At 36.7% G+C, this 27,972-nt stretch overlaps 1 protein-coding gene and 1 long non-coding RNA gene across 3 annotated transcripts in view; one reads left to right on the forward strand and one right to left on the reverse strand.

Annotated features, from left to right (window-relative positions):
* Nucleotides 1-27,972, reverse strand: part of LOC136029618 (fasciclin-2-like) — a 128,590-nt gene that overhangs the window by 71,642 nt on the left and 28,976 nt on the right. The window contains exon 3 of the mRNA XM_065708122.1: nt 4,111-4,385. Coding sequence (XP_065564194.1) covers nt 4,111-4,385 — 275 coding nt within the window. The remainder of the gene's footprint in view (nt 1-4,110; nt 4,386-27,972) is intronic.
* Nucleotides 800-27,959, forward strand: LOC136028959 (uncharacterized). 2 transcript variants are annotated; one of them, XR_010617928.1, is made up of 3 exons: nt 800-933; nt 21,072-21,346; nt 27,711-27,959. It is a non-coding gene; the product is annotated as an uncharacterized LOC136028959 (long non-coding RNA). The 2 variants fall into 2 exon arrangements; XR_010617927.1 differs by lacking the exon at nt 800-933 and having other exon boundaries at nt 20,643-21,346.

The following is a 27,972-nucleotide window of genomic DNA, read 5'->3' on the forward strand; positions in this document are numbered from 1 at the left end:
CCTCCTTGTCTAATTCCTCTACCCACTTGAATTAATTTGGACTGAGATGAAGACGAACTCGGACAGATACGGATCTTTAAACCAGAATACCAAGAGCGAAGGACTCGTATGAAAGCTAGGGGCAATCCAGCATGGATTAAAGTGAGCAGAGCGGATGCATGAGAAATGTTATCAAAGGCCCATTTGATATCAATCAAGAGGGCGTATAGCGGTTGACCAGAGATTCTCGCTTCTTCAATAACTTTGCTGAAAGATGCATGGGCGTGGTCATATCCCAAACCTCTCTTGAAACCAACTTGATTAGAACCAGTGTCAAGAATTTCAAGAAGATCCTTCAAACACAACTCAAACACTTTCCCAATCATAGAACCCCTAGTAATTGGCCTCCAGGAACTACAAGATGGCAAGTCTTTTTTTCCGCTCTTAGGAATAGGCGTAACTATGCCAATATAGAATGACGATGGTACTAAACCAGTAGTAAGTAAAAGGTTGAAAAATGCCAGTAGAGAAATATAAAAAGATGAAGGAGCAAGTTTGAGGTGATTAGCAAATAAGCCATCATGATCCTTAGCCGACTGCGCCTTTAACGTTTTGATTGCTCTACGTAACATATCCTCAGAAATCCTGTTATCAGTTGAAAAATTCTTCAACCTTTCATCTAATTGCAACACAACACTGTTAGAATCGTGCGAAGTCGACAACTTGGAAAAATAATTTTCCCACTCTTTTAGCGATGGTGTGGAATTAGCACCAGGCATGTTAGTCCGGCTATTGCCTCGGAGAACATTCCAAAGGAGATTCTTGTCCTTGTCGTTATCAATGTTTGAAGAAGCTTCTTCTATGACCAGGTCAACGAAAAGTTCGTTAAGAAGTAATGATGCCAAGGCTATTTTAAAATAAAAACAAATGGATTTTTAACTGAGAACTTTTATTGTAAGTGTTTTATTATTGTTTTTTTATTTTTTCTTTGCTGAAGACGGCCCTTAGATATAGGGCCGAAATATTCAAATAGGTTTTTTTGGTTCACTGTCTTGGGAAAAAAGTCCTCATTATTCTCTCTTTTGTTGTTGTATTATGGAAAGGCAGTGTGGTCTTCGTCATTATTGAGGTATTTTTAACTTACGAACGGGTGATCGGATCTCAATGAAATTTGATATTTAGAAGGATCTCGTGTCTCAGACCACTTATTTTAAGTCCCGACTGGATCTGGTGATATTGGAGTGGGGGGGGGATTTGGGAGGGGCAAACCTTAAATCTTGGAAAACACTTAGAGTGGAGGGATCGGGATGAAACTTGGTGGGAAAAATAAGCACAAGTCCTTGATGCATGATTGACAAAACCGGAACGGATCCGCTCTCTTCGGTGTGGTTGGGGAGGGGGGGGGGGGTGGGTAATCCTGAAAAATTAGAAAAAAATGAGGTATTTTTAACTTACGAACGGATGATCGGATCGCAATGAAATTTGATATTTTGAAGGATATCGTGTCTCAAAGCTCTTATTTTAGATACCGACCAGATCTGGTGATGTTGGGGGGAGTTTGGGGGGACCTTAAATCATGGAAAACACTTAGAGCGGAGGAATCGGGATGAAACTTGGTGGGAAAATAAGCAGAAGTCTTAGATACGTGATTGCCATAATTGGAACGGATCCACTCTATTGGGGGGAGGGTTAATTCTGAAAAATTAAAAAAATGACGTATTTTTAACTTACGAAGGAGTGTTCGGATCTTCACGAAACTTCATATTTAGAAGGACCTCGTAATTCAGATCTCTTACTTTAAATCTCAACCAGATCCAGCGTCATTGGGGGGGGGGGGCATTTGGGGGGGGGGCAGAAATCTTAGAAAATACTTAAAGCGGAGAGATCAGGATGAAACTGGATGGGAAGAATAAAAACCTGCCTAAGATACTGACTGACATAACCGGACCGGATCTGCTCTCTATGGTGGAGTTTGGGGGGGGGGGGGGTAATTTTGAAAATTGAGGCATATGTAACTTACGAAAGGGTGACCAGATCTTAATGAAAATTGATATTTAGAAGGATCTTGTGCTTTAAAGCTCTAATTTTAAATTCCGACCAGATCCTATGACATTGGGATGGAGTTGGAGGGGGAAACCGGAATTCTAGGAAAACGTGAAATTTGGGGGTATTTTTATCTTACGAATAGGTGATCAGATCTTAATGAAATTTGATTTTTAGAAGGAATTCATGTCACAGAGATCTTACTTTAAATCTTGACCAGACCCTTTGACAATGGGGGGAGTTGGAGGGGGAAAACTTGGAAAACACTTGGAGTGGAGGAATCGGGATGAAGCTTGGTGGATAGAATAAGCAAATGTCCTTGATACGTGATTGACATAACCGTACTGGATTCGCTCTCTTTGGGGGAGTTGGGGGGGGGTTCAGTGATTTGGCGAGTTTGGTGCTTCTGGACGTGCTAGGACGATGAAAATTAGTAGGCTTGTCAGGGAGCTGCACAAATTGACTAGATAGTCGTTTTCCCAGATTCGACCATCTGAGGGGCTAAAGGGAGAGGAATAATTACAAAAAAATAGATATTTATAACTTACGAGTGGGTGATTGGATCTTAATGAATTTTGATATTTAGAAGGACATCGTAACTCAGAGCTCTTATTTTAAATCCTGACCGGCATTCAATCTCTGATTATCCTTTTAAATCAATCTATTGATTCTTAGAATTTTGTTAGAGCTCATAACATATGAGCTCTTGGCTCTTAGCTCTTCTTGCCTCGCCACAAGTGTCATATGAGCTCTTAGCTCTTTTTATGGAAGGTGTTGTCATGTGAACTTTAGAAGAGGCTCATTTGATTGAAAATCTATTAGTCCTAGTTCCCTTTTATGTTCCAAACATGATGGATAACTACTACCCCCCTCTCAGAAAACTTATTTTACCAAAACGCATTCAATTGAAATAGTGATATAGCCATTTTGTTACCAAAAGTTCGAAAATCATATTAGGGTGGACACAATCCTTCAGAGCCAATCAGCAAGGATTGTAAGTTATACCCCGGATCATTTAAAGTTTTCATGGATAGGGGTGGTCACAAACAGTTTGAATTAGACGGAGCCCATTTGATTTGAAGTTGGAAGTTTTAGTACTCTATTTAAGAGTAAAAATGAATGGAGGGGCAAGTAGCTTTTACCCCCTCTCCCAAGCCTATCGTTCTCCCAAAACAAATCCCATCGAAATTTCAAGAGATCTATTTTATCAACCTTGTTGAAAGGTCCATGAATAGTGTCTTTGGGGATGCCAACCTTTCCACAGTCCTTAGTACAAGGGCTGTAAGTTAGGCGATTCGTTCATTGTTTACACATAGTATTTGTTATTCAGCTAAGTATGTGCATGTTTGAACTTTACTTTCCAAGAAGACGAAGGGCACTCAGGTGAGCCTTTCAGAGAATTTTGTAGAGAGTTGAGCTAAATCGAAACACGTTATGTGTATACGGATTGTTCAAAGGGTATAACACGGAGTAACTGAGTATATTAATTTTGAAAATTCAGGGATGACAAAAGATATGATCAAAAAAGCGATATTTGCATGCTACCGATGCCACTAAAACTACCACCACTATTACTACCACACTAATCCGTTTACAAGACTGAGGGGAGATCTGAACTAAATAAAAAAGCGCTATGTGCATGCAAACTGTCAAAATAGCGTATCTCAACAATTGATTGTGGTATTAAGTTAGAACTTTCAGAGAATGCTTAAAGGGGAAGATCGTCTCACCAAAAGGCAATATGTTTACACTACTGATAATAGTACCGTTACTGCTACATTTACTGCTACTACTACTACTTCTATTGTAGCTACTTGTAATGTTAAGAGCATTCAGATGAAAATTTCAAGAAGCATATGCAGACAATGATGCAGACAATGTCTGTTGACCACGTACCTCTGGATATGGGGTTTCCCCTAACTAATCGCTCCGATCAGGGTGGCCTCAACCTCATGAGGTGGGTGGAGCCCACCCCAGGATTCTCAGTATCCAGGTAAATCCTGGCTCTAATCAGAATCCAGGCCTAGGGTCGGTTGGGCCTGCAACCCTCCACCTGAAATCGATTGCAATAAATAGCTTAGCAAATGCCTCGGATGACCGATCTTCTTTTATCCCATCACGACCCTTGCTCGCCCCTGGACTGAGAAGTGACCAGCGTTTGAATCTCCTTGACCATGGTGGCCTCCGGATTGCCACCTGGAATGTATTGACATTGAACTTTCCCGGAGCAAAGACGCTTCTGGCGATGGAACTGAAGCGATTCCGCATCTCTATTGCTGGAATAACAGAAACCCACCTAGTCGGGAATGGGACTGATCCCATAGGTGAGGGATACCACCTTCTATGGTCTGGACAGACAACGACTAGGAGAAATGGGGTCGGACTAGTACTTGATAACAAGTCCATAAAGTGTCTACTGTCATTTACTCCTGTCTCGGATAGAATAGCTAATGCTCGACTGAGTCATAAGCAAGGAAAAATGACAGTCCTTGTCTGCTATGCTCCGACAAATGAAGCCGACGACGAAGCAAAAGAAACTTTCTACTCTGGCCTGGCTAATGAACTGTCCAAGATATCCCCCCACGATATTGTCATCCTTTTGGGTGATATGAATGCAACAGTGAGCGACAACCACGACCTATGGCGGCAAGTCATCGGACCAGTTATTCCGGACCCTCTAAATGACAATGGGCTAAGGCTCCTTCAACTGTGCAGCATGCATAACCTTGTCATTACGAACACGCTGTTAGCAAGGAAGGATATCCACAAATACACATGGTACAGCAACGACGGCCGTACCAAAAAAATGATCGACTATATCATTGTCTCACAGAGATGGAGATCCTCGATTAGTAACTGCAGGACGTACAGGTCAGCCGAGATTGGTAACACTGACCATCGCCTCGTTGTAGCTAATATGCGACTGAGGCTCCAAGCCCAGTGCTCGCAACCTAGACCGACCAAGATTGATGTCTCTCGTCTCTCCGATCAAGAGATACGGTCCAAGTATGCCATTGATGTCTCGAACCGCTTCGACGCACTCCTGCCATTTGAAAGTTCTGAGGACGCATGGATCTCGTTTAAGAAGAATGTCCTGGAGTCAGCGACCGCAAATATTGGAAGGGCGAAGCGTGCTAAGAAAGCGTGGGTTCAGTTCGATACGCTTGACGTCATTGAGCAGAGACGCAAGGCAAGGCTTCTGGGCGACATGCCGACCTACAGGCGCCTCAATGGTGTCCGCAACAAGCTGATACAGCGAGACAAGAAACTGTTTGTGGAAAGGAAGGCAAACGAGCTGGAGGGCGCAGCCATGAAAGGGGACGTCGGGAGCCTCTACAAGCACCTCCGTGACCTCTCAAGCGACAAAGCCCCCTCAGTTGCATCTGTTGTCTCTGCGGACGGCCAGCCACTTAGTGACGAGGCCGCTCAGGTCAGTCGATGGAAAGACCACTTCTCAAGTCTCCTCAATGCCGATGCTGTAGCACAGACTGACCAGGAACTCGCACGCCTAGCTGCCAGCACTCAGGAAGTGCCGTCAAATGAACCAGTGACTTCCTTCACGACAGCAGAAATCCACTCTGCTTTGAAACGTCTAAAGAATAACAAAGCGGCAGGCGTATGCGGAGTATCCGCTGAGCTCCTGAAGTAAGCTGGACCGGCGATGTTACTTTGGCTGCAAATGCTGTTTTCCGTGGTGTGGCGCACAGAATGGGTCCCGAAGGACTGGCGACTTGGCATAATCCTGCCCCTTTGGAAGAGAAAGGGGAGCAAGAGCACTGCTCTAATTACAGAGGTATAACCCTTCTCTCAGTCCCTGGAAAGCTCTTTGCCATGACCCTGCTAGACAGATGCACGAGTATCCTCCGAAGAAAAAGGAGAGTTCAGCAGGCCGGATTTATGCCAGGGAGGTCCACTGTCGAACAAATCTTCACTATGCGCCAGTTAATTGAGAAAACTAGAGAATTCAAGAGGAACGCATACGTGGCCTTCGTAGACTTCAAAGCTGCTTTTGACTCCGTCGATCGCAACTCTGTTTGGCTAATACTTAGATCGACGGGTCTACCTGATAAATACTGCAAGCTTTTTGAAAAGCTGTACGAAGAGACCGAGAGTTGCGTCCAAGTCAACGGAAAACGGAGCACGACATTCAATATCAAAACTGGCGTTCGCCAAGGGTGTGCCGCCGCCCCGGAATTGTTCAATTGTGTGATAGACTATGTGATGACAAGAACTACAAATCGCCTGCCCTTTGGTCTGCAGTTTGGAGATCGCATTCTGACGGATGCGGACTTCGCAGACGATCTTGCTCTCGTTGCCGACTCAATCGACCAGCTGACCGACACTCTCCAGATCCACAGATCCACACACAGACAACTTATTTTTATATATATATATCTATACTAGCTGTTGGGGTGGCGCTTCGCGCCACCCCAACACCTAGTTGGTGGGGGCGCTTCGCGCCCCCCCCAAGCCCCCCCGCGCGCGTAAGTCGTTACGCGCCATAATAGTTACGCGCCATTGTAGTTGTGTCCCTATGTCCCACCTGTGAATATAGATATATATATATATATATATGGTTTTAACTACGTAAAACTTGCGAATATACAACATTCTTTGCTGTCCCATTGTCTTTGCATATAAATAGATTGTCAGGTTATCCCCCTGTTTCCCCCGGTGTCCCCGTTGTAGTTGTGTCCCTGTGTCCCGGTCGTCATTTATATTCCCTGTGTCCCGGGTCCCGGTCATCATTTGTATCCCGGTGTCCCGGTCTGTATATACATTCGTTTTTTAGTTTTGTTTTTCTCCTTTATTTTTTTCCTTTTTTTTTCTTTTTTAGCTTATTTAGATTTTTAGATTTTTTAGTTTTTTTTATTAGTTTTTAGTTTTTATTTCTTTTTAGTTTTTTTGTCCCGGTCGTCATTTATATCCCCCTGTTTCCCCCGGTGTCCCCGTTGTAGTTGTGTCCCTGTGTCCCGGTCGTTATTTATATTCCCTGTGTCCCGGTCGTCATTTGTATCCCGGTGTACCGGTCTGTATATACATTCGTTTTTTAGTTTTGTTTTTCTCCTTTATTTTTTTCCTTTTTTTTTCTTTTTTAGTTTATTTAGATTTTTAGATTTTTTAGTTTTTTTATTAGTTTTTAGTTTTTTTTTCTTTTTAGTTTTTTTGTAGTTTTTACCTTCTTTTTAGTTTTGTTAATTTTTTTTTTTACTTGTGTCCTGGTCGTCATTTATACTCCCTGTGTCCCGGTGCTTTGTTGATTGCTAATCGAACATTCCTTTTGTCCTGGTCGCTTTCTCTTTGAGTGTCGTCATTTATTTTTTTCTTTTTTAGTTCTTTTAGTTTTTACCTTTTTTAGTTTTTTTTTAGTTTTTAGTTTTTTTAGTTTTTTACCTTTTTTTAGTTTTTTAGTTTTTTAGCTTTTTTATTTTTTTTATTAGTTTTTAGTTTTTTTGTAGTTTTTGCCTTTTTTTTTAGTTTTTTGTCCTGGTCGCTTTCTCTTTGAGTGTCGTCATTTATTAGTTTTTTCCTTTTTTTTTTTTAGTTTTTTATTGGTTTTTACCTTTATTTTAGCTTATTTTTCAGTTTTTTCCTTTTTTTAGTTTTTTTTTATTTTTTATTTTTTTTAGTTTTTTACCTTTTTTTAGTTTTTTTAGTTTTTTTAGTTTTTTAGCTTTTTTACTTTTTTTATTAGTTTTTAGTTTTTTTTTGTAGTTTTTGCCTTTTTTTAGTTTTTTCAGTTTTTTTTTTAGTTTTTTATTGGTTTTTACCTTTATAGTTTTTTTAGTTTTTTAGCTTTTTTATTTTTTTTATTAGTTTTTAGTTTTTTTTGTAGTTTTTGCCTTTTTTTAGTTTTTTCAGTTTTGACGTCACCTAATCCAGTTTTTTCAGGTGACGTCACCTGACACATCCATCCACACATCCATCCACACATCCACAGACAGACAACTTATTTTTATATATATAGATAGATAGATAGAAGAAGATATATAAAAATAAGTTGTCTGTCTGTCTGTGGATGGATCAGGTGACGTCACCTGAAAAAACTGGATCAGGTGACGTCAAAACTGAAAAACTAAAAAAAAGGCAAAAACTACAAAAAAAACTAAAAACTAATAAAAAAAAATAAAAAAGCTAAAAAACTAAAAAAACTAAAAAAAGGCAAAAACTACAAAAAAAAACTAAAAACTAATAAAAAAGCTAAAAAACTAAAAAAACTAAAAAAAGGCAAAAACTACAAAAAAAAACTAAAAACTAATAAAAAAAAAAAGCTAAAAAACTAAAAAAACTAAAAAAACTAAAAAAAGGTAAAAAACTAAAAAAACTAAAAACTAAAAAAACTAAAAAAAAAGGAAAAAACTGAAAAATAAGCTAAAATAAAGGTAAAAACCAATAAAAAACTAAAAAAAAAACTGAAAAAACTAAAAAAAGGCAAAAACTACAAAAAAAACTAAAAACTAATAAAAAAAGTAAAAAAGCTAAAAAACTAAAAAAACTAAAAAAACTAAAAAAAAGGTAAAAAACTAAAAAAAATAAAAAATAAAAAAAAACTAAAAAAAAGGAAAAAACTGAAAAATAAGCTAAAATAAAGGTAAAAACCAATAAAAAACTAAAAAGAAAAAAGGAAAAAACTAAAAAAAAATTTCATCTAAAAAACTAATATATATATATAAAAATAAGTTGTCTGTGGATCTGTGGATGGATCAGGTGACATCACCTGAAAAAACTGGATCAGGTGACGTCAAAACTGAAAAAACTAAAAAAAGGCAAAAAACTACAAAAAAAACTAAAAACTAATAAAAAAAATAAAAAAGCTAAAAAACTAAAAAAACTAAAAAAAGGCAAAAACTACAAAAAAAACTAAGAACTAATAAAAAAATAAAAAAGCTAAAAAACTAAAAAAACTAAAAAAACTAAAAAAAGGTAAAAAACTAAAAAAACTAAAAACTAAAAAAAACTAAAAAAAAGGAAAAAACTGAAAAATAAGCTAAAATAAAGGTAAAAACCAATAAAAAACTAAAAAAAAAAACTGAAAAAACTAAAAAAAGGCAAAAACTACAAAAAAACTAAAAACTAATAAAAAAAGTAAAAAAGCTAAAAAACTACAAAAACTAAAAAAACTAAAAAAAGGTAAAAAACTAAAAAAAATAAAAAATAAAAAAAAACTAAAAAAAAGGAAAAAACTGAAAAATAAGCTAAAATAAAGGTAAAAACCAATAAAAAACTAAAAGAAAAAAAGGAAAAAACTAAAAAAATTTTCATCTAAAAACCTAAAAAAAACTAAAAAAGGTAAAAACTAAAAGAACTAAAAAAGAAAAAAATAAATGACGACACTCAAAGAGAAAGCGACCAGGACAAAAGGAATGTTCGATTAGCAATCAACAAAGCACCGGGACACAGGGAGTATAAATGACGACCAGGACATAAGTAAAAAAAAAAACTAACAAAACTAAAAAGAAGGTAAAAACTACAAAAAAACTAAAAAGAAAAAAAAACTAAAAACTAATAAAAAAACTAAAAAATCTAAAAATCTAAATAAACTAAAAAAGAAAAAAAAAAGGAAAAAAATAAAGGAGAAAAACAAAACTAAAAAACGAATGTATATACAGACCGGTACACCGGGATACAAATGACGACAGGGACACAGGGAATATAAATAACGACCGGGACACAGGGACACAACTACAACGGGGACACCGGGGGAAACAGGGGGATATAAATGACGACCGGGACAAAAAAACTAAAAAGAAAAAAAAACTAAAAACTAATAAAAAAAACTAAAAAATCTAAAAATCTAAATAAGCTAAAAAAGAAAAAAAAGGAAAAAAATAAAGGAGAAAAACAAAACTAAAAAACGAATGTATATACAGACCGGGACACCGGATACAAATGACGACCGGGACACAGGGAATATAAATGACGACCGGGACACAGGGACACAACTACAACGGGGACACCGGGGGAAACAGGGGGATATAAATGACGACCGGGACACCGGGACAGGGAATGGTCGATTAGCAATCACCATCAACAAAGCTCAAGGGCAATCATTAGAATCATGAGGTATAGATCTGAATACAGATTGTTTTCCCATGGACCATTATATGTTGCATGTTCAAGAGTCGGTAAACCTGACAATCTATTTATATGCAAAGACAATGGGACAGCAAAGAATGTTGTATATTCGCAAGTTTTACGTAGTTAAAACCATATATATATATATATATATATATATATATATATATATATATATATATATATATATATATATATATATATATATATATATATATATATATATATATATATATCTATCTATCTATATTCACAGGTGGGACATAGGGACACAACTACAATGGCGCGTAACTATTATGGCGCGTAACGACTTACGCGTGCGGGGGGGCTTGGGGGGGGCGCGAAGCGCCCCCACCAACTAGGTGTTGGGGTGGCGCGAAGCGCCACCCCAACAGCTAGTATATATATATATATATATATATATATATATATATATATATATATATATATATATATATATATATATATATATATATATATATATATATATATATAAAATAAGTTGTCTGTGAATGTGTCTGTCAGGTGACGTCATGTTTGTGTGTTGACTGACGTCATGAAGTTAGTTGTCGTCATTTTTGCTATGACGGTGACGTCATTAAAGATATTTATGACATGCGTTCACGTAGGAATCTATTAATGTTTAACTTTAAAATAGCTGATGAACTTACAATGGCAACAGCCGAGGAAGATGCTCAAAGAGTCTATGCCAAAAAACTTGCTGCTGATAGAGAAAGTCAGAAAAGAAAGCGTGCCGAGGAATCAAAGGAACAGCAAGTAAACAGGCTTGAGGCTGATAGAGAAAGAAAGAACAGAAAGCGTGCCGAGGAACTACCAGAGCAACGCGAAAGCAGACTTGCTGCTAAAAGAGAAAGTGAAAAAAGAAGGCGTGCCGAGGAACTACCAGAGCACCATGAAACCAGACTTGCTGCCAAAAGAGAAAGTGAAAAACGAAGGCGTGCCGAGGAATCACAAGAACAGCAAAAAATCAGGCTTGCTGCTGATAGAGAAAGTAAGAAAAGAAAGCGTGCCGAGGAATCAGAGCAACCTGAAAGTTATCGCCTGGCATTAAGGTACAGCCCAGTCGATGATTATAGCTTGAGTAGATGTGTTCAAATCGGGAAAATGTCTAAAATTTGTCCCTATTGCAAGGCCTTGAAATTCAATGGTGAAACAATGGGAATGTGTTGCGCATCAGGAAAAGTTAAACTTCCTCTATTGGCTGCACCACCAGAGCCATTGAAGACTTTCCTTACTGGAACTACGTCAGAATCTAAGCGTTTTTTGTCACAAATCAGAAAATACAACTAATGTTTCTAAATGACGTCGTTTGGAGCCCAAATCGAAAAACCAGATCAATTTATGTCTACTTTCAAAGTAAAAGGGCAAATTTATCATAGAGCAGGGTCCCTTCTACCATTCTCAGGCGAGAATCATAAATTTTTACAATTGTACTTCATCAGTGATAGAAATTCTGAAGTGAATGCACGTTGCGAAATTTCTCCCAACGTTGAAAGGACAATCGTTTCCCAATTGCAACATCTTTTCCACGAAAATAATAATTTACTGCGTCTGTTCAAAACAGCCATCGATTTGATGCCTACTGATGCGCATAAAATTGTTATTTACACTGACAAAACGCCTCCTGGCAAACATGTGCGTAGATACAATGCTCCAACTATCGACGAAGTGGCAATCGTTATGGTCGGTGATCAGTTTTTACCTCGAAATATAATTCTTCATAAGCGAAACGCTCAGTTGTTAAGAATTGCTGAAGCTCATCGATGCTACGATGCCCTACAATATCCTATCATTTTTTGGGATGGAGCCGACGGTTATCACTTTAATATTAAATTGATGAATCCAGCCACTAACAAAGAAATGAATAAGAAATGCAGTGCAATGCATTATTATTAGTAGAGACTAATGAATCGGCAGGATGAAGAAAATTATATTTTAAAATGCCGTGAACTGTTTCACCAATTCGTCGTTGACATGTATGCTAAAATTGAATCAGAACGTTTGCTATATATCCGCCTGAATCAGACCAAGCTCCGCTCTGAACAATACATTCATTTGCGAGATGCAGTTATAAATAACGGTAATACCACAAACGTTGGAAGATTAACAATTTTACCTTCGTCATATGCTGGCAGTCCCCGTCATATGCATGAATATGCTCAAGATGCTATTGCGTATGTTCAACTCTATGGTCGCCCAGATTTATTTATTACATTTACATGTAATCAATCTTGGGACGAGATACTGCAGCTCTTACTTCAAGGACAATCGGCGGTTCATAGACATGACATTACGGCCCGTGTCTTGCGGCAAAAGTTGAAATCACTGATAAACTACATAGTAAAACTTGAAGTGTTTGGGTCAGTGCGATGCTGGATGTACTCAGTGGAATGGCAAAAACGAGGTTTGCCACACGCACATATACTAATTTGGCTACATAAAAAAATTACTTCGAACGAAATTGATGATGTGATTTCCGCTGAAATACCTGATGAAAATGTTGATAAGGGGTTACATGATTTTATTGTAAAAAATATGATACATGGACCTTGCGGTGCACTGAACGAAAATTCACCATGCATGGCCAAAGGAAGGTGCACAAAGCAATATCCTCGACTTTTAGTATCAAAGACAATTACTGGCAATGATGGTTACCCACAATATAGAAGAAGATCTACTGAAGATGGCGGTAAAACAGCAATAATAAAGAAGCGTAACGGTACCACCATCGAAGTAGATAACCAGTGAATTGTTCCATATTCCCCATTATTATCAAAAACATTTAATGCACACATAAACGTTGAATACTGTAACTCCATAAAGGCAATAAAATACATATGTAAATACGTCAACAAAGGCATTGACATGGCAGTTTTTGGCTTGCAGCCCGAAATCAAAGATATCGACGAAATCGTACAATATCAGGCTGGAAGATACATAAGCAGTAATGAAGCTGTTTGGCGAATTCTTTCATTTCCGATACATGAACGTAGTCCAGCTGTTGTTCACTTAGCGGTAGATTTACAGAATGGTCAACGTGTTTATTTAACGGAAACCAGCGTGCAACAAAGAGCCCTGAATCCACCGGATACAACATTAACAGCTTTTTTTTCGCTTTGCAAAAATGATTCTTTTGCAAAAAAAACTGCTGTATACTGAAGTGCCTTCGTATTACACGTGGAATACTAAAAATAAAGTATTTGAACGTCGAAAACAGGGTAAGTCAGTCGACGGCCAACCTAACATCTTCAAAGATACCACGATAGGAAGACTCTACACCGTTCACCCCAATCAACATGAATGCTTCTTTCTACACCTGCTTTTGGTGAATGTACCCGGTCCGACATCCTTTGAATATTTGAGAACTGTAAACGGTACTATACCTGACACTTACCGTAGTGTATGCCAAGCTCTGAATTTATTGGAGAATGACCAACACTTGGATAACTGCATCAATGACGCGTGCGAAACGTCAACCCCAAGTCAAATTCGTGCATTGTTGGGCATCATTTTAACAACTTGCTCTCCATCAGCTCCTACAGAGTTATGGGAAAAATATAAGTCAAAAATGTCCGAAGATATACTCCATCGAAAACAGTTAGAGACGTCAGATATGACTTTTGATTTCACATCAGAAATTTATAACTACACTTTAGTTATTATAGAAGATTTGTGCGTACGTATGGCAAACAAACCTCTTCAGGATTTGGGAATGCCTTCACCTAACCGTATCGCTGCTGTTTCGACATGTGTAGAAGTGGATCGTGAACAAAGTTACAGTACGAGTGATATATCGTCGTATGTACAAAATAACATTTCCAAGTTAACGTCGGAACAAAAAGACATTTATGATACGATAATGCATTGTGTCGATAACAACGTTGGAGAAATTTTCTTTTTTGATGCGCCAGGAGGTACTGGTAAAACGTTTGTGATAAAACTGATTCTGGCATCAATTCGATCAAAAAATGATATAGCGTTGGCAATTGCGTCGTCCGGAATAGCCGCAACATTGCTGCCTGGTGGAAGAACTGCTCATTCCGCTTTGAAATTGCCTCTGAATTTTCATTCTACAGAAAATCCTACGTGCAATATTTCCAAATCATCTGGGATGGAAAAAGCATTGCAGCAATGCAAACTTATTATTTGGGATGAGTGCACAATGGCACACAAAAAATCGCTCGAGGCTCTGGATCAATGCTTGAAAGATTTGAGAGGGAAGTCGAAACCCTTTGGCAGCACATTAATATTGCTTGCGGGAGATTTCAGGCAAACATTACCTATAATACCTAGATCAACTCCTGCAGACGAAATGAATGCTTGCCTGAAAAATTCTAATTTATGGGCACACGTAAAAATATTAAAATTAACTACAAATATGCGAGTCCGATTGCAAAACGATGACTCTGGTCAAACATTTTCAGATCAATTGCTGGCAATTGGAAACGGAAAGCTCCCAGTAGACTCAATTTCAGGACGTATACAACTACCTGCTGATTTCTGTAATTTAGTGACGTCCAAAAATGAATTGATTGAAAAAGTATTTCCGAATATTCTAAAAAATTATAAAAATAATGAATGGCTAAGTGAAAGAGCGATTCTCGCACCCAAAAATATAGACGTCCACGAAATCAACAATATTGTTTTGACCAAGATTCGAGACCAGGCAGTCCTTTACAAGTCAGTCGACACAGTTTTGGAACCAAATGAAGCGGTTAATTATCCATCTGAATTTTTAAATTCCATAGATCTTTCAGGGTTTCCACCACACGTGCTACAACTAAAAATAGGCGTACCAATAATACTTTTAAGGAATATCAACCCACCAAAGCTTTGCAATGGCACGCAACTTGCCGTAAAAAAAACAATGGAAAACCTAATAGAGGCCACAATCTTGACAGGGCCTTTTGAGGGTGAGGCTGTTCTTATTCCTCGCATTTCCATGATTCCAACGGATCTGCCTTTTCAATTTAAAAGATTGCAATTCCCAATTCGATTAGCATTTGCAATCACCATTAACAAAGCTCAAGGTCAATCATTAGAAAAATGTGGTATAGATCTTAATACTGATTGTTTTTCCCATGGACAATTGTACGTTGCATGTTCGAGGGTCGGTAAACCTGACAATCTATTTATATGTAGCGACAATTTGACAGAGAAGAATGTTGTATATTCGCAAGTTTTACGCAGTTAATTTGTATTGTATCTATCTATCTATCTATCTATATAAAAACGAGTTGTGTGTATGCATGTTTGTTTGTTTGTTAAAAGAGCGTTTGCATATGACGTCATTATTAGTACATAAGGCTTTGTATATGCACAGACAATGGGAAAGCCAAGAATGTTGTATATTCGCAAGTTTTACGTAGTTTGAAACACATATATAAATGTATCTATATTCACAGGTGGGACACAGGGACATAACTACAATGGCACGTAACTAATAATGCGCGTAACGACTCACGCGCGCGGGGGGGCTTGGGGGGCGCGAAGCGCCCCACCAACTTGTTGTTTGGGTGGCACGAAGCGCCACCCCAACAGCTAGTATATCTATATATATAAAAATAAGTTGTCTGTGGATCTGTGGATCTGTGGATCAGGTGCATATGACGTCTGAATTATTTCACACTAATACAAAAGAAGAAAAAAAACTAAAAAAGCTAAAAAACTAAAAAAAACTAAAAAAAGGTAAAAAACTAAAAACTAAAAAAAAACTGAAAAAACTAAAAAAAGGCAAAAACTACAAAAAAACTAAAAACTAATAAAAAAAACTAAAAACGCTAAAAAACTGAAAAAACTAAAAAAACTAAAAAAAGGTAAAAAACTAAAAAAAAACTAAAAACTAAAAAAGAAAAAAACTAAAAAAAAGGAAAAAACTGAAAAATAAAAGATAAAAAGGAAAAAACTGAAAAATAAAAGATAAAAAGAAAGCTAAAAAATATGATAATATATATAAAAATAAGTTGTCTGTCTGTCTGTGGATCTGTGGATCAGGTGCATATGACGTCTGAATTATTTCACACTAATACAAAAGAAGAAAAAAAACTAAAAAACTAAAAAGACTAAAAAAAGGTAAAAAACTAAAAACTAAAAAAAAACTGAAAAAACTAAAAAAAGGCAAAAACTACAAAAAAAAACTAAAAACTAATAAAAAAAACTAAAAAAGCTAAAAAACTGAAAAAACTAAAAAAACTAAAAAAAGGTAAAAAACTAAAAAAAAAACTAAAAACTAAAAAAGAAAAAAACTAAAAAAAAGGAAAAAACTGAAAAATAAAAGATAAAAAGGAAAAAACTGAAAAATAAAAGATAAAAAGAAAGCTAAAAAATATGAATAAAAATAAAAAAAAAATAAAAAAGATAAAAACTACAAAAAAAAACTAAAAAGAAAAAACGAAAAAAAAATAAAAAAGCTAAAAAAAAGGCAAAAACCAATAAAAAAACTAAAAAGAAAAAAAGTAAAAAAAAACTAAAAAATTATTTCATCATATAATATGACGTCTGAATTATTTCATCATATACCAATTCGAAAACGAATGTATTCAAGCCGATGTAGCTGAGTTGATAAGGCGTTATGTTCCAGGTTCTAGGCTCAAGAGGTTCCAGGTTCGAACTTTGGCTTTAGCATTAATATAAAAGAAGCAAAAATCTAAAGAAGGTAAAAACTACAAAAAAAAACTAAAAAGAAAAAAAGAAAAAATCTAAAAAGGCTTAAAAACTAAAAAAACTAAATAAGGTAAAAAACTAAAAAAAACTAAAAAAAAAGGTAAAAAACTAAAAAAAACTAAAAAAAAGGAAAAACCATAAAATAAACTAAAAACTAATAAAAAAACTGAAAAAAGCTAAAAAACTAAAAAGAACTAAAAAAGGTAAAAACTAAAATAACTAAAAAAGAAAAAAAACTAAAAAAAGGAAAAAAACTGAAAAATAAAGGAGAAAAAGAAAACTAAAAAAATATGAATAAAAATAAAAAAATAAAAAGATAAAAACTTCAAAAAAAACTATAAAGAAAAAAGAAAAAAACTAAAAAACCTAAAAAAAGGTAAAAACCAATAAAAAAAACTAAAAAGAAAAAAAGGGAAAAAATTAAAAATTTATTTCATCATATACCAATTCAAAAACGAATGTATACCGGGATGACGACCGGGACACAGGGAATATAAATGACGACCGGGACGCAGGGACACAACTACAACGGTGACGCCGGGGGCACAGGGGGGATATATAAATGACGACGGGGACACATGCAATGTTCGATTAGCAATCACCATCAACAAAGCTCAAGGGCAATCATTAGAATCATGTTCCCATGGACAATTATATGTTGCATGTTCAAGAGTCGAGGACAACCTACATTCGGTTTAGCCCCAGACGAATAGCCAAAAAGGATAATCTTCGGCAATTTGTCAACCTTCATCCGCAGAACGTGGGATAGCCATCTCAACCTTTATTTCATTATAGCCCTAGAAAGTGGGATTGAACCACATTTTTCGTACAGCCTACTGGTTTAAATACGGTCAATCAGTCGGATACCCAGAACAATCCTTAGGCAATTTCTCTGAAAAATATCTAGTAAATTTTCATCTGTTTTTTGGAGCGCCCATGCTTCAGAAGCATATTTGACCACTGTCATCACTGTAGCTTCCGATATTCTAATCTTGGTTTGCAGACTTATCTTTCTATTCTTCCCAACTTTTTTTAACTGTGAAAAAACACCCTGAGCCTTGACTATTCTACTTTTAACATCTTCACTGCTCCCACCATCTTTACTAATAATAATGCCAAGGTAAGTCTAGCTGCCCGCCTAATCAATCTTTTCGTTACCTAACGTCAACTTTTCGTCTTCACTTATTTCTAGCCATAGTGACTTGGTCTTCTGAACATTAATTTTCAAATTTATTCTAGCACCCTGAACACCCAAAACCTCTAAAAATTCATTCATTTTGCTCACACTTTCATCTATATGCTTAAATCATCAGCATAATCTAAGTACAGGAGATTTTTTCCTCCCAATTTGATTTCGTGGTCTCCAATTGCCTTTCCTGTGCTCCTTAAGACAAAGTATATCAAAATGATTCATATAGAGGGGGATAGAATACAAACCTGCTTAACTCCTGATTTAATACAAGACCAGCTACTAACCTCATTTCCTACCTTAATCGCAGCATTATTATCGTATATATTACAAACCACAGTTATATTCTGTCTGGTATACCATATTAGGATAGGACCTTTGCTAAAGCTTTTCTATCAACAGAATTGAATGCTTCCTCATAATCTACAAAACTGAGGACCAAAGGTGTCTGACAACAAAGGCACTTTTCAATTATTAACCTAAGAGTGAAATCTTGGTCAACACATCCTCTACCTTCTCTGAAACCGCACTGTTCTTCTCTTAAAACTTTGTCTACAGCATATCCCAATCTCTTTATCTCTCTCTCTATCTCTCTCTCTCTCTCTCTCTCTCTCTCTCTCTCTCTGTCTCTCTCTCTCTCTCTCTCTGTCTCTCTCTCTCTCTCTCTTCTCTCTCTCTCTCTCTCTCTCTCTCTCTCTCTCTCTCTCTCTCTCTCTCTCTCTCTCTCTCTCTCTCTCTCTCTCTCTCTCTCCTTAGGTTGCTCCACAAGGGACCTTTTCTCGTGTCTGGATCGGCACTTCGTATGTCCAGAGGGATTAAAACCCCTCCTGTGGTGTGTTAGATAACTATTAATAGCTTCAATCCATCCAGCCACACTGCGTATTCCACAAAATACCCTGCCTCATAGTCAGACGCTGGACAAGACGGCTAGTGGCTGGAAGGTGACTAAAATTAGCAGTAGTAGATCCATATTTATGCCTACTACTCTCTGGGACACCACGAGAAAGGTGTCACAAGTGCCCCCTTCAGTGATGTATAGTTCCCTCCTTAGAATGAATTAATGATATCTTTAATCGAAAAGTCGGTCAAATCTTTAAAATGACGACCATATCCTAATTTTATCCGTATTTTCATGTAAAGTCATCTTACTTGAAAATCTTAAAAATAATCTTAAAAGGTCTTTGAAATTATTTTATTCATGAAATGTCAATAACGGAGAAAATTCGAACGTTTCTATTTAACATAATTAAAATCTTGTTCACACGAATGAAAAGTCACAGATTGGATTTTAATTTTTAAATGGTTGTTTTCCTGCAGTAGCCTATCTAATTCTAGGGGGCTTGTCATAAATGCTAAGCTATCTATGCAAGTTGACCTAACATTTGGAGATGGTTCGATGGGAATTCTCTTTTCAAAAATGTCGTTTGGTATAACTTTTTTGGGCTAAAACAAAAGAAAGATTAACATGGTTAGGTCACGTTGTGCAAATGAATGATGATAAGTAACCAAAAATCGTCTCTTTTTGTCAATCCAGCTGAGGTTAAACAAAAACCAGGACTTTCTCAAATGAGGTTGGTGGAGTTCATAATCAAAGATGGAAAGGATATAGGGAGCTTCACTTACTTACTATTTGTACTTGTAGCGGGACCAGACAAGGACGCCTTACCCGGCATCTAGAAGACTGCGTATGGTTGACTCCCATCTGTCGTGATCTTGTGCCAACTCTTCAGCAAACCGGAGCCAGTAGCACTCCCACTTTCTGCCAAATCTTCGAATTCCGCCAACGGGGGTTTAGGTCGTTTTTGGCAGTTGCCCACCAATTCATTAATTGACCACCAGGTCGTCTGCGCCAATCCGGCAACGGGGCAGCTAGAAGCACTTGCTTTATGATGCGGTCATTGGGTCTTCTAAGCACATGATCAAGCCAACGCAGTTTTCTCTGTTTAACAATAGTGGTGCGGGTTTGATTTTGCAGCAGTGGTGGCGCAAATCAACATTTGAGATTCTGTCGGAGTATCGAATCTACAGGATTTTTCGTAGACAGCGGTGGTCAAAGACTTCCAAATCATGGAGATGAAGTGCTTTCAGAGGCCAAGTTTCGACTGCATAGAAGAGAACAGATCTAACAGCCGCTTTATATACAGAAATTTTTGTCTTCATGCTAATCTCCCGCCCGTTCCACAAATGGTTGCGGAGTTGTGAGAAGATGGCATGAGTTTTGTTGATTCTGTTCTATGCGTCGAGGTCACAGCCTCCACGAGGGTCTATTACTGAGCCAAGGATTTTCCCTGAATGTTCTGGCCTCCAGCGGCTTCAAGAAAGGTGTGTGGAAGCACAGAATAGCTGGCCCTCAACCCTCCATTGCACTTTCTGGCTGAAGGGCCTTGAAATGGAGAGCAGCACTGCCGGCTTAGATTTTAAGGGTCTAGTACCATATCCTTTATATTTTCTTCTTCTTTTTACCTCAAGCAGCTTGGTGCTGCGTCGAGGTGTTAGCAGTAGTAATAGTGTTTATAATATTAGTTTAGTCTGTTCCTTAAAGCGTTTATTTGATTTTTATTTTTGTATTGTAATAAGTTTGATTGTGTTTCATGTCGCCTATTAATTCTTAGCGATTAAAAAATATGGGACCTATGACCTGTTTAAAATTAAATTGTATCTATCACGGGCTTCTGGAAAACCAAATATATTAGCAGCAATAACTTGATGCTAAACTGAAATATTGTTTTGCCATGAGTCACTTCAAAAATATTTCAAACTGGTAGCAAAGTCTATTTGAAGTATGCTAAGATCTTGACTTGGGACGTTCCAACGCTAAAAGACAAATATCGTGTTCACAGTTTGACTGATGAATTTGGATCTTTTGAACTGAACTTGTTAGGATCCATGGAAACCGACTCTTTTGTGTTAGGAAACAAGAATTTAGTTGACAGAGTACGTATTCAGGGAGGAAAGTTGGGGTATGTAGACAAAGATTAGGGCTCATGATGAAAAATGAATTTTTTTTAAGTCCTGTTGTTAGTTGGGAAGGTGTTAATATTAATTTGAGTCGTGTACACTTTTTGACTTGGTATTCTAATTTTTTTTTTTTAATCCTTAGGTCAGAAAAATTTTCAAGCAATCGACATTGGAGATTGAAGATTGCTAGTTGTTTTAGTCAGTCCTGAAACACGTTTTTTTATACTTTTAAGAGTATCAGTCACCAGTTTTCATAAGCCAATATGTCAGTCAACGTAAATAGCCGGGTTACTGATGCGTTTTATCGCTACAAAACGCCCAAAATTCTGACCAAGGTTGAAGGCAAGGGAAATGGAATCAAGACGGTTCTCATTAATGTGCCCGAAGTGGCAAAAGCGCTTGGAAGGCCTCCTATGTGTAAGCAATTTTTTTTCTAATGGTCAATGGTAAATAATTTTACCTTATAGTTTTAATGTGTGTGTATTTCAAGTGTTTTTGGTATATTTTTGCTGTATTTTATGGGGCTTACTGATGTATCCTATATAACTTAAACGGAAGATCTCTTAGTTATAGTAGATCCGAGCCTGGCCTACGAAACAAGAAAAGCATACTAACAAAGACCATGGCAGTGAGATGAGTCTAACAAGATTATCATCAGACCCTAAAAAAGAAGCTTTTCTTTGGGCAGTTTATCCGATAGTTTCTTAAACAAAATAATGACCCCAGTATCTCCAGAAGCCTGGTGTACTTTCGGGTAACTCTGAAAAACCTCTCTGGTCAAAACGAGAATACAAAACCAAGTCTAAGAACATATTTGGCATGCATACGTTCTACAATCCTATATGAGTGCAAGACATGGCCTCTAAAGGCAGAGGAAAAACGACAACTAGACGTCCTAGACTGAAAATGCCTGAAGGCTATTTGCATCCTCAGGCGGCCGCGACGATTCCGCAACCACAAGCTCACAAAGATGTACAGACAAAAAGTACAACGTCAAGTATAATCAAGGAAAGACGGTTGAAGTGGTTTAGCCTCATAATGTGACGCCAAGAGGAGACAGTAACGCGGCAGTACCTTACTGCAGTGCCTCCCTCCTCCTGGAAGGAAAAAACTGGGAGGCCCGATCAAGTCATGGCAACCTCTTGAAGAAGGATGTCGAACCACTAGGTGGTATCTGAAGATATGGCTACAATTGCGACAACTCGTGGCTTCAACTCATTTGACAGCAGATAGAAGACAAATAACTATGGCAGAACCCAGTCCAACAGCTTACTGGTGCGGACCTGGGCTGAGTAACATCTGTCTCGTCTTAAGTAAGTAAGTATGTCCACATTTGGCAATCATCTTCCTATTACGGAGACGTCGTATAATATCTGTTATGAAAGTCTTACCGAATATTGAAGCATAACAAATAGAAATCCTCTTCGGACTAATGTGAGAAAAAAGACGTTCCTGTCTAATTGGAACGTGTCAGTGATAATTCTAGTATTCAAAAAGGGGAGCAAATTTGATTGTTGCAACTACCAAGGGATATCACTCATGGGTATGGGTATCAAAGTATTGGCAATGATTCTCAAAAGACTTGGGGCATTAAGGGATGAGCAAACACGCAAAAAATAGTGCAAATTTCGAAAAGGGAGAAAGTGCACTCAACAGATCTTCACTTTTTCTATGAAGATCTTGGTGATCTTAACGTATTCACCAATTTTGCAAGCCCTATAGCCTCCCCATAATTACCATGGTTATGGATTTTGTTGCTGCTTTCAATTGCGCGAAAATCTTGGGAATCATCACGGCAATGGTATGATGGTTAAATTCATGGAGCTGTTGATCTTCCGCCTCCATTGTATTGATAGTGTTTCGTGTCGAAGCAATAGGCTGCATGAGCTGCAGCTGCCTGGATGATCAAAGTTATAAATCTGTTTTTTAAATAGGCTTTGAACTACTGTGAATTTTTTTTTATTCAAATGAAAATAATCGGAACCATCTTGGCGCCATAGCTTGACGAATATTGAATGGTACATCATCCCAGTAGAAAAAGAGGATATATTCTCATTCTTACCATTTCCACTCCTACCAACAATGTGGTTGACCCTCTGGAAGCACAACTTCACGAAGGGGGTGCCATTAAGCTGAAGCTCTGCTGTGATGTCTACAATCGTTTTGTTTGGGATTATGCTGGATTGTAGCAAAAGATCGCAGCTTTTCGGTGTATTGTATAAAAACGTGTCCTCTGCTTGAATTCTTTTTTTGATTCTAAAGCTGATGCTGTTTCTGAACAGCCCTTCTAATATTCTTATTTGGTTTTTGTTTCCATATTTCATTACTTCTTATAACTGTTTCACTTTCGAGATACCTGAAAATAAGCTTGTTAAAATCAAAATTACTGTAATTTTTGCTGTAAATCCAGACTTAAATGTGTACTGATGGATTTTGTTGTTGATTTCAAGCTTTTTTTCGCTTAAATGGTGACATTGTTCAAGTTTCTTTTCTTTATATTTTACAGTCATTTTTATAGTAGCCAGACCATAATTTCCCATCTCATTTTTACGGTTTTTGCATTCACATAGTGAATTAAATATATGGTTTATTCAGACAACTTCCATACATCGAGCATAAGGTTGAAAAATACACTTGCAGTGCATGAATGTCCGAACATCGGGTCCATCATAACACATGATGAACATTATAGAACTTCGTAACATACTAACGTATCACGGATGTGGTAACTCAAAACGCCTTAAGCTGCAAAATATAAATCTTAGAGAAAACAGACAGAACCGAAAAATCCGTCACGGGTTTATTTACTTTAATTAACTCTATTTGGTTTTACACGGAAGCTTTTCTAGGAAACATGATACCTTTGAAAACTTTTTCTGTGTTTAAATGTAACACGTTTCGGGAAGAAGTATGTACTTTTACTTATGTAAAGGACCTAATAAACCAGGGGAAGGCATATTGAACTAATCGATAGAGCTAATTTAGTTTCAAGTTGAACTGTAAAAGTCGGCTTCATAAAACTTTTCCATAATACCGTATAAATTACCGTAAACGATTAGTTGTACTCCCTCGAAAATTATTCCGATCTTGTGGAGTGCCTGAGCTTCACACATCGATGAATCTAAGGGCTTGCTGATGGCATTTGGGATATTATAAGTTTTTGGGTGAAGCGTATTTTTTTTTCAAGCTCCTGTCTACAAAAATGTGGAATTTTATATTTTTTGCCAGAAGGCAGATCACGGACGCGTGTTTATTTGTTCGTTTTTTTTGTTGTTTTTTTCCAGGGGTGATCGTATCGACGCAGTTGTCTTAGAATGTTGCGAGAGGGCTCATTCTAACGGAAACGAAAAGTTCTAGTGCCCTTTTTAAGAGACCAAAAAAATTGGAGGGCACCTAGGCCCGCTCCCACGCTAATTATTTTCCCAAAGTCAACGGATCAAAATTCTGAGATTGCCATTTTATTCAGCGTAGTCGAAAAATCTTATAAATATGTCTTTGGAGACGACTTACTCCCCCACAGTCCCCGTGGGAGGGGTTACAAGTTCAAAACTTTGACCAGTGCTTACATATAGTAATGGTTATTGGGAAGTGTACAGGCGTTTTCAGGAGGATTTTTTTGGTTGGAGGCAGGGGTTGAGAAGAGGGGGATATGCTGGGGGAACTTTCCATCGAGGAATTTGTCATGGGGGAAGAAAATTTCCATGAAGGGAGCGCAGGATTTACTAGCATTACTTAAAAAAAACAATGAAAAAATAAATATGAAGAAGTTTTTTTTTTCAGCTGGAAGTAAGCAGCAGCATTAAAACTTAAAACGAACAGAAATTATTACCCATATGAGGGGTTCACCTCCTCCTAATACCTCGCTCTTTACGCTAAAGTATTTTTAGTAATTTCAACTATTTACTCTATGGTTTTTGTGATTCAGGGGTCATTCTTGATGAATTGGGACAAAATTTAAGCTTTAGTGTAAAGAGCGAGGTACTGACGAGGGGGCGAACCCCCTCATATATGTAATAAAAACATGAAAATTCTTTACGTAAGCTAATTTATAACTTACGTATATCTTTTACTTATAAAAAGATTCGTAAAAAATTAAAAGTTCTAGTTGCCTTTTTAATTAACCGAAAATCGGAGGGCAACTAGGCTTCCTCCCCCGCTCTTTTTCCTCAAAATCATTCGATCAGAATTATGCGAAAGCCATTTAGCCAAAAAAAAATGAATATGCAAATTTCGTTTCAATTATTCCTCTGCGGAGAGCCAAAATCAAAACATGCACTGATTCAAAAATGTTCAGAAATTAAATATAAAAAAAACTTTTTTTAAAAAATGAAAGTAAGGAGTGACATTAAAACTTAAAACGAACAAAAATTACTCCGTATAAGAAAGAGGCTTTTCCTTTTCAACGCCCCTTTCTTTACGCTAAAGTTTTTTACTGTTTTAAATGTAGAGTTAAGAGAAAGAGTCAAACTTTAGCGTAAAGAGCGGGGCGTTGAGAAGGAAAAGCTCCTTTCATATACGGAGTAATTTCTGTTCGTTTTAAGTTTTAATGTCGCTCCTTACTTTCATTTTAAAAAAATTGTTTTTTTTTTATTTAATCTGTATAAAAAATGATGTTAAAACCTAGAGTTCAAAAATTCTACTTTTAACTCCTCTTGTGCTTTTGCATCGCATCATCAATGATTTTTGTTTAATTATATGAGATAAGAGGTGAAGCGTCATTTTTGGAAACCTTCTTTTTCTATGGTTTTTTCCTAGAAAAACTATGAAGAATTTGGGAATCATGAAACCAATGAAAAAAAAAATCAACAAATTCCGTGTATAAAACTACTACAAATTACCACTTCTCATAGTAAAATCGCATAAAGTTATCAATTTAAGCAGCCTGTGCAATGGGTATTTGAAGTCTAAAGCTAAGCAAGTATTTCTCATACAGCCATTATGGTTCACTAATATACTAACATATATTTTTGTTAATTCTCTCCAAATGTGTCTCACGGCTAGGGAACCGAGTTGATACGTTCAGATTTTTTTTCTCAGGAAAGGAGGTGGGGTAAAGGAAGATCTTAATTTGTAACAAGGAGAATCATTTTTGGTGGAAAGATCGAGTTGGGATTTGTTCGGGGGAGAAGGACTTTTGGGAAGAAGCTTTATGTTAGGAACTAAATATTTTTTCTTTGGCTCTGACCAAAGGATAAGAGCGCTAGTTTTTTTTGTTTTTTTTTTTATAAAGTGGATTGAGAATAGGCATAGGTGATAGGTAGTTTGAATATGGAGTTAAACCCAGCTTTTTCTCGTAGGATAGTTGGTTTTATGCAGTTGAATGTGCGTCAAAATCAAATTAAAAGTATATCATCAAGTGTGAGTATTTTTAAGAATTCACAAATCCATAGTTGACCTGAAACGTTTGGTGCGAGTAGAAATCTAAGGCTAGGGAAGTGGGACCAACTAGGACCAACTAGGGAAGTGATGCAAAGCAATAGGGTTTGGGACGTGGATACGCCCCTCGAGGCAAATAAAGTTCAATAGGTGCATCCTAAAGGGCATAGATCCCTCAAAAAGTACATCATAGAGCCCATATATTGAAAAAAATCGCCTTCGCTCCTGCTACGAGTTATCTTTATGGCTGATTTCTTTTTATCTTCTTTTTCCATTTATATATGTTGAGAGTTGCTCAATAGCATCCAAAAAGCGGTCCCAAAAACTTACTTGTCATGGGATTTAACTAAAAAACAAAAATAAATGGTCCAAATCTAAACAATTATATCGTGCTGTTGGCTATAATATGTATAATTTATCCTGCATCCAGAAAAAAAAAGATAAAACATTTAACAAAGAAGAAGATGAAGCAATGTGACACAGACAAAATGTAACATTGTGACACTGACATAGTTAAAAATGGGCACCCTTATAATAATAATAATTTGGTTAAAAAATAAATGACGAATGGAATATTCGATTGCATCAAAAAATTGTTTTTTGTTATTTGCATATAATAAAACTTTTTTATAGACAAAAATTACAGAAAATCCATATAAATAAAGGTTATTGTTATTGAAATTGTGAAGCTTCAAGCCATTACAATAGAGTTTGCATAACTATAGACTGTCAATATATATATTGTATCATTATTATTTCATCATCATTTATTTTGTCATCATGATTGCAATCAAGATCGTATCCAGGATTTTATTTTCGGGGGGGGGACAAAAGGATTTTTTTCGGAGGGTTGGGGGTACAAAAAAGAGGATCAGAAATTTATTTATGTTCATTATTGCTATATTTTACGAGTTGGACAAACGTTCCAAGGGGGGGGGGTCCAACTTCGTCTTGTTTCTCTCAGTTCGAAACAAGAGGAACAAGAAAGCACCCAAAAGGTACGACTGACAATAAAACTCGTTTTATATGCTATAATATTAGTTTTCTATTTTATTTTTGCTACTTAATGCTCATAAAGCCTGAAAATTCGTTAGTTATCATTTTATTTGGTATTCTAAAAACAGTTTAAATCTTTAGCTATTATTAAATTCTCTCAATTTTTATTATTTACAGTTTTATTGTATCTATAAACAATAACTTCTAACCGGATATTCGTGGCTATGTATAGTATGAACTCAGAATGGACAATGAACAGTATAATTAATATATTATCAAAACTGTTCATTCATCGTAGATATTTTTTCATATTTTGAAAGTTTACCCCTCCCGACGAAATAAAAGTTAATTTTTAGTCGGGAAAGTTCAGGGAAAATTCAATTATTCCTAATAATTGATTTAATTTCAGGTCATCCATCGTGTTTTCAGTTCACTGCAAAAATGATGGTTTCTGTCCTCAAATATAGTTGGCAGTGTATTGAGTGCAAATGCTGCAGCTTCTGTGGAACTTCTGATAATGATACAAGTTTATATTACTTGTATTGTTTATATCCCTTTTGTTTTTATAGTTCTTTGTTTGTGTAGTTTGCTTAGCCTACCTCTGCTCGCCCAGGCTTCGCCTAACTCTTGTATATCTGTATTAAACCAAATGAAAACACTGGCTCTTGCCT

The sequence above is a fragment of the Artemia franciscana genome, chromosome 7, assembly GCF_032884065.1.
Source record: "Artemia franciscana chromosome 7, ASM3288406v1, whole genome shotgun sequence".
In the NCBI taxonomy this organism is placed as follows: Eukaryota; Metazoa; Arthropoda; class Branchiopoda; order Anostraca; family Artemiidae; genus Artemia; species Artemia franciscana.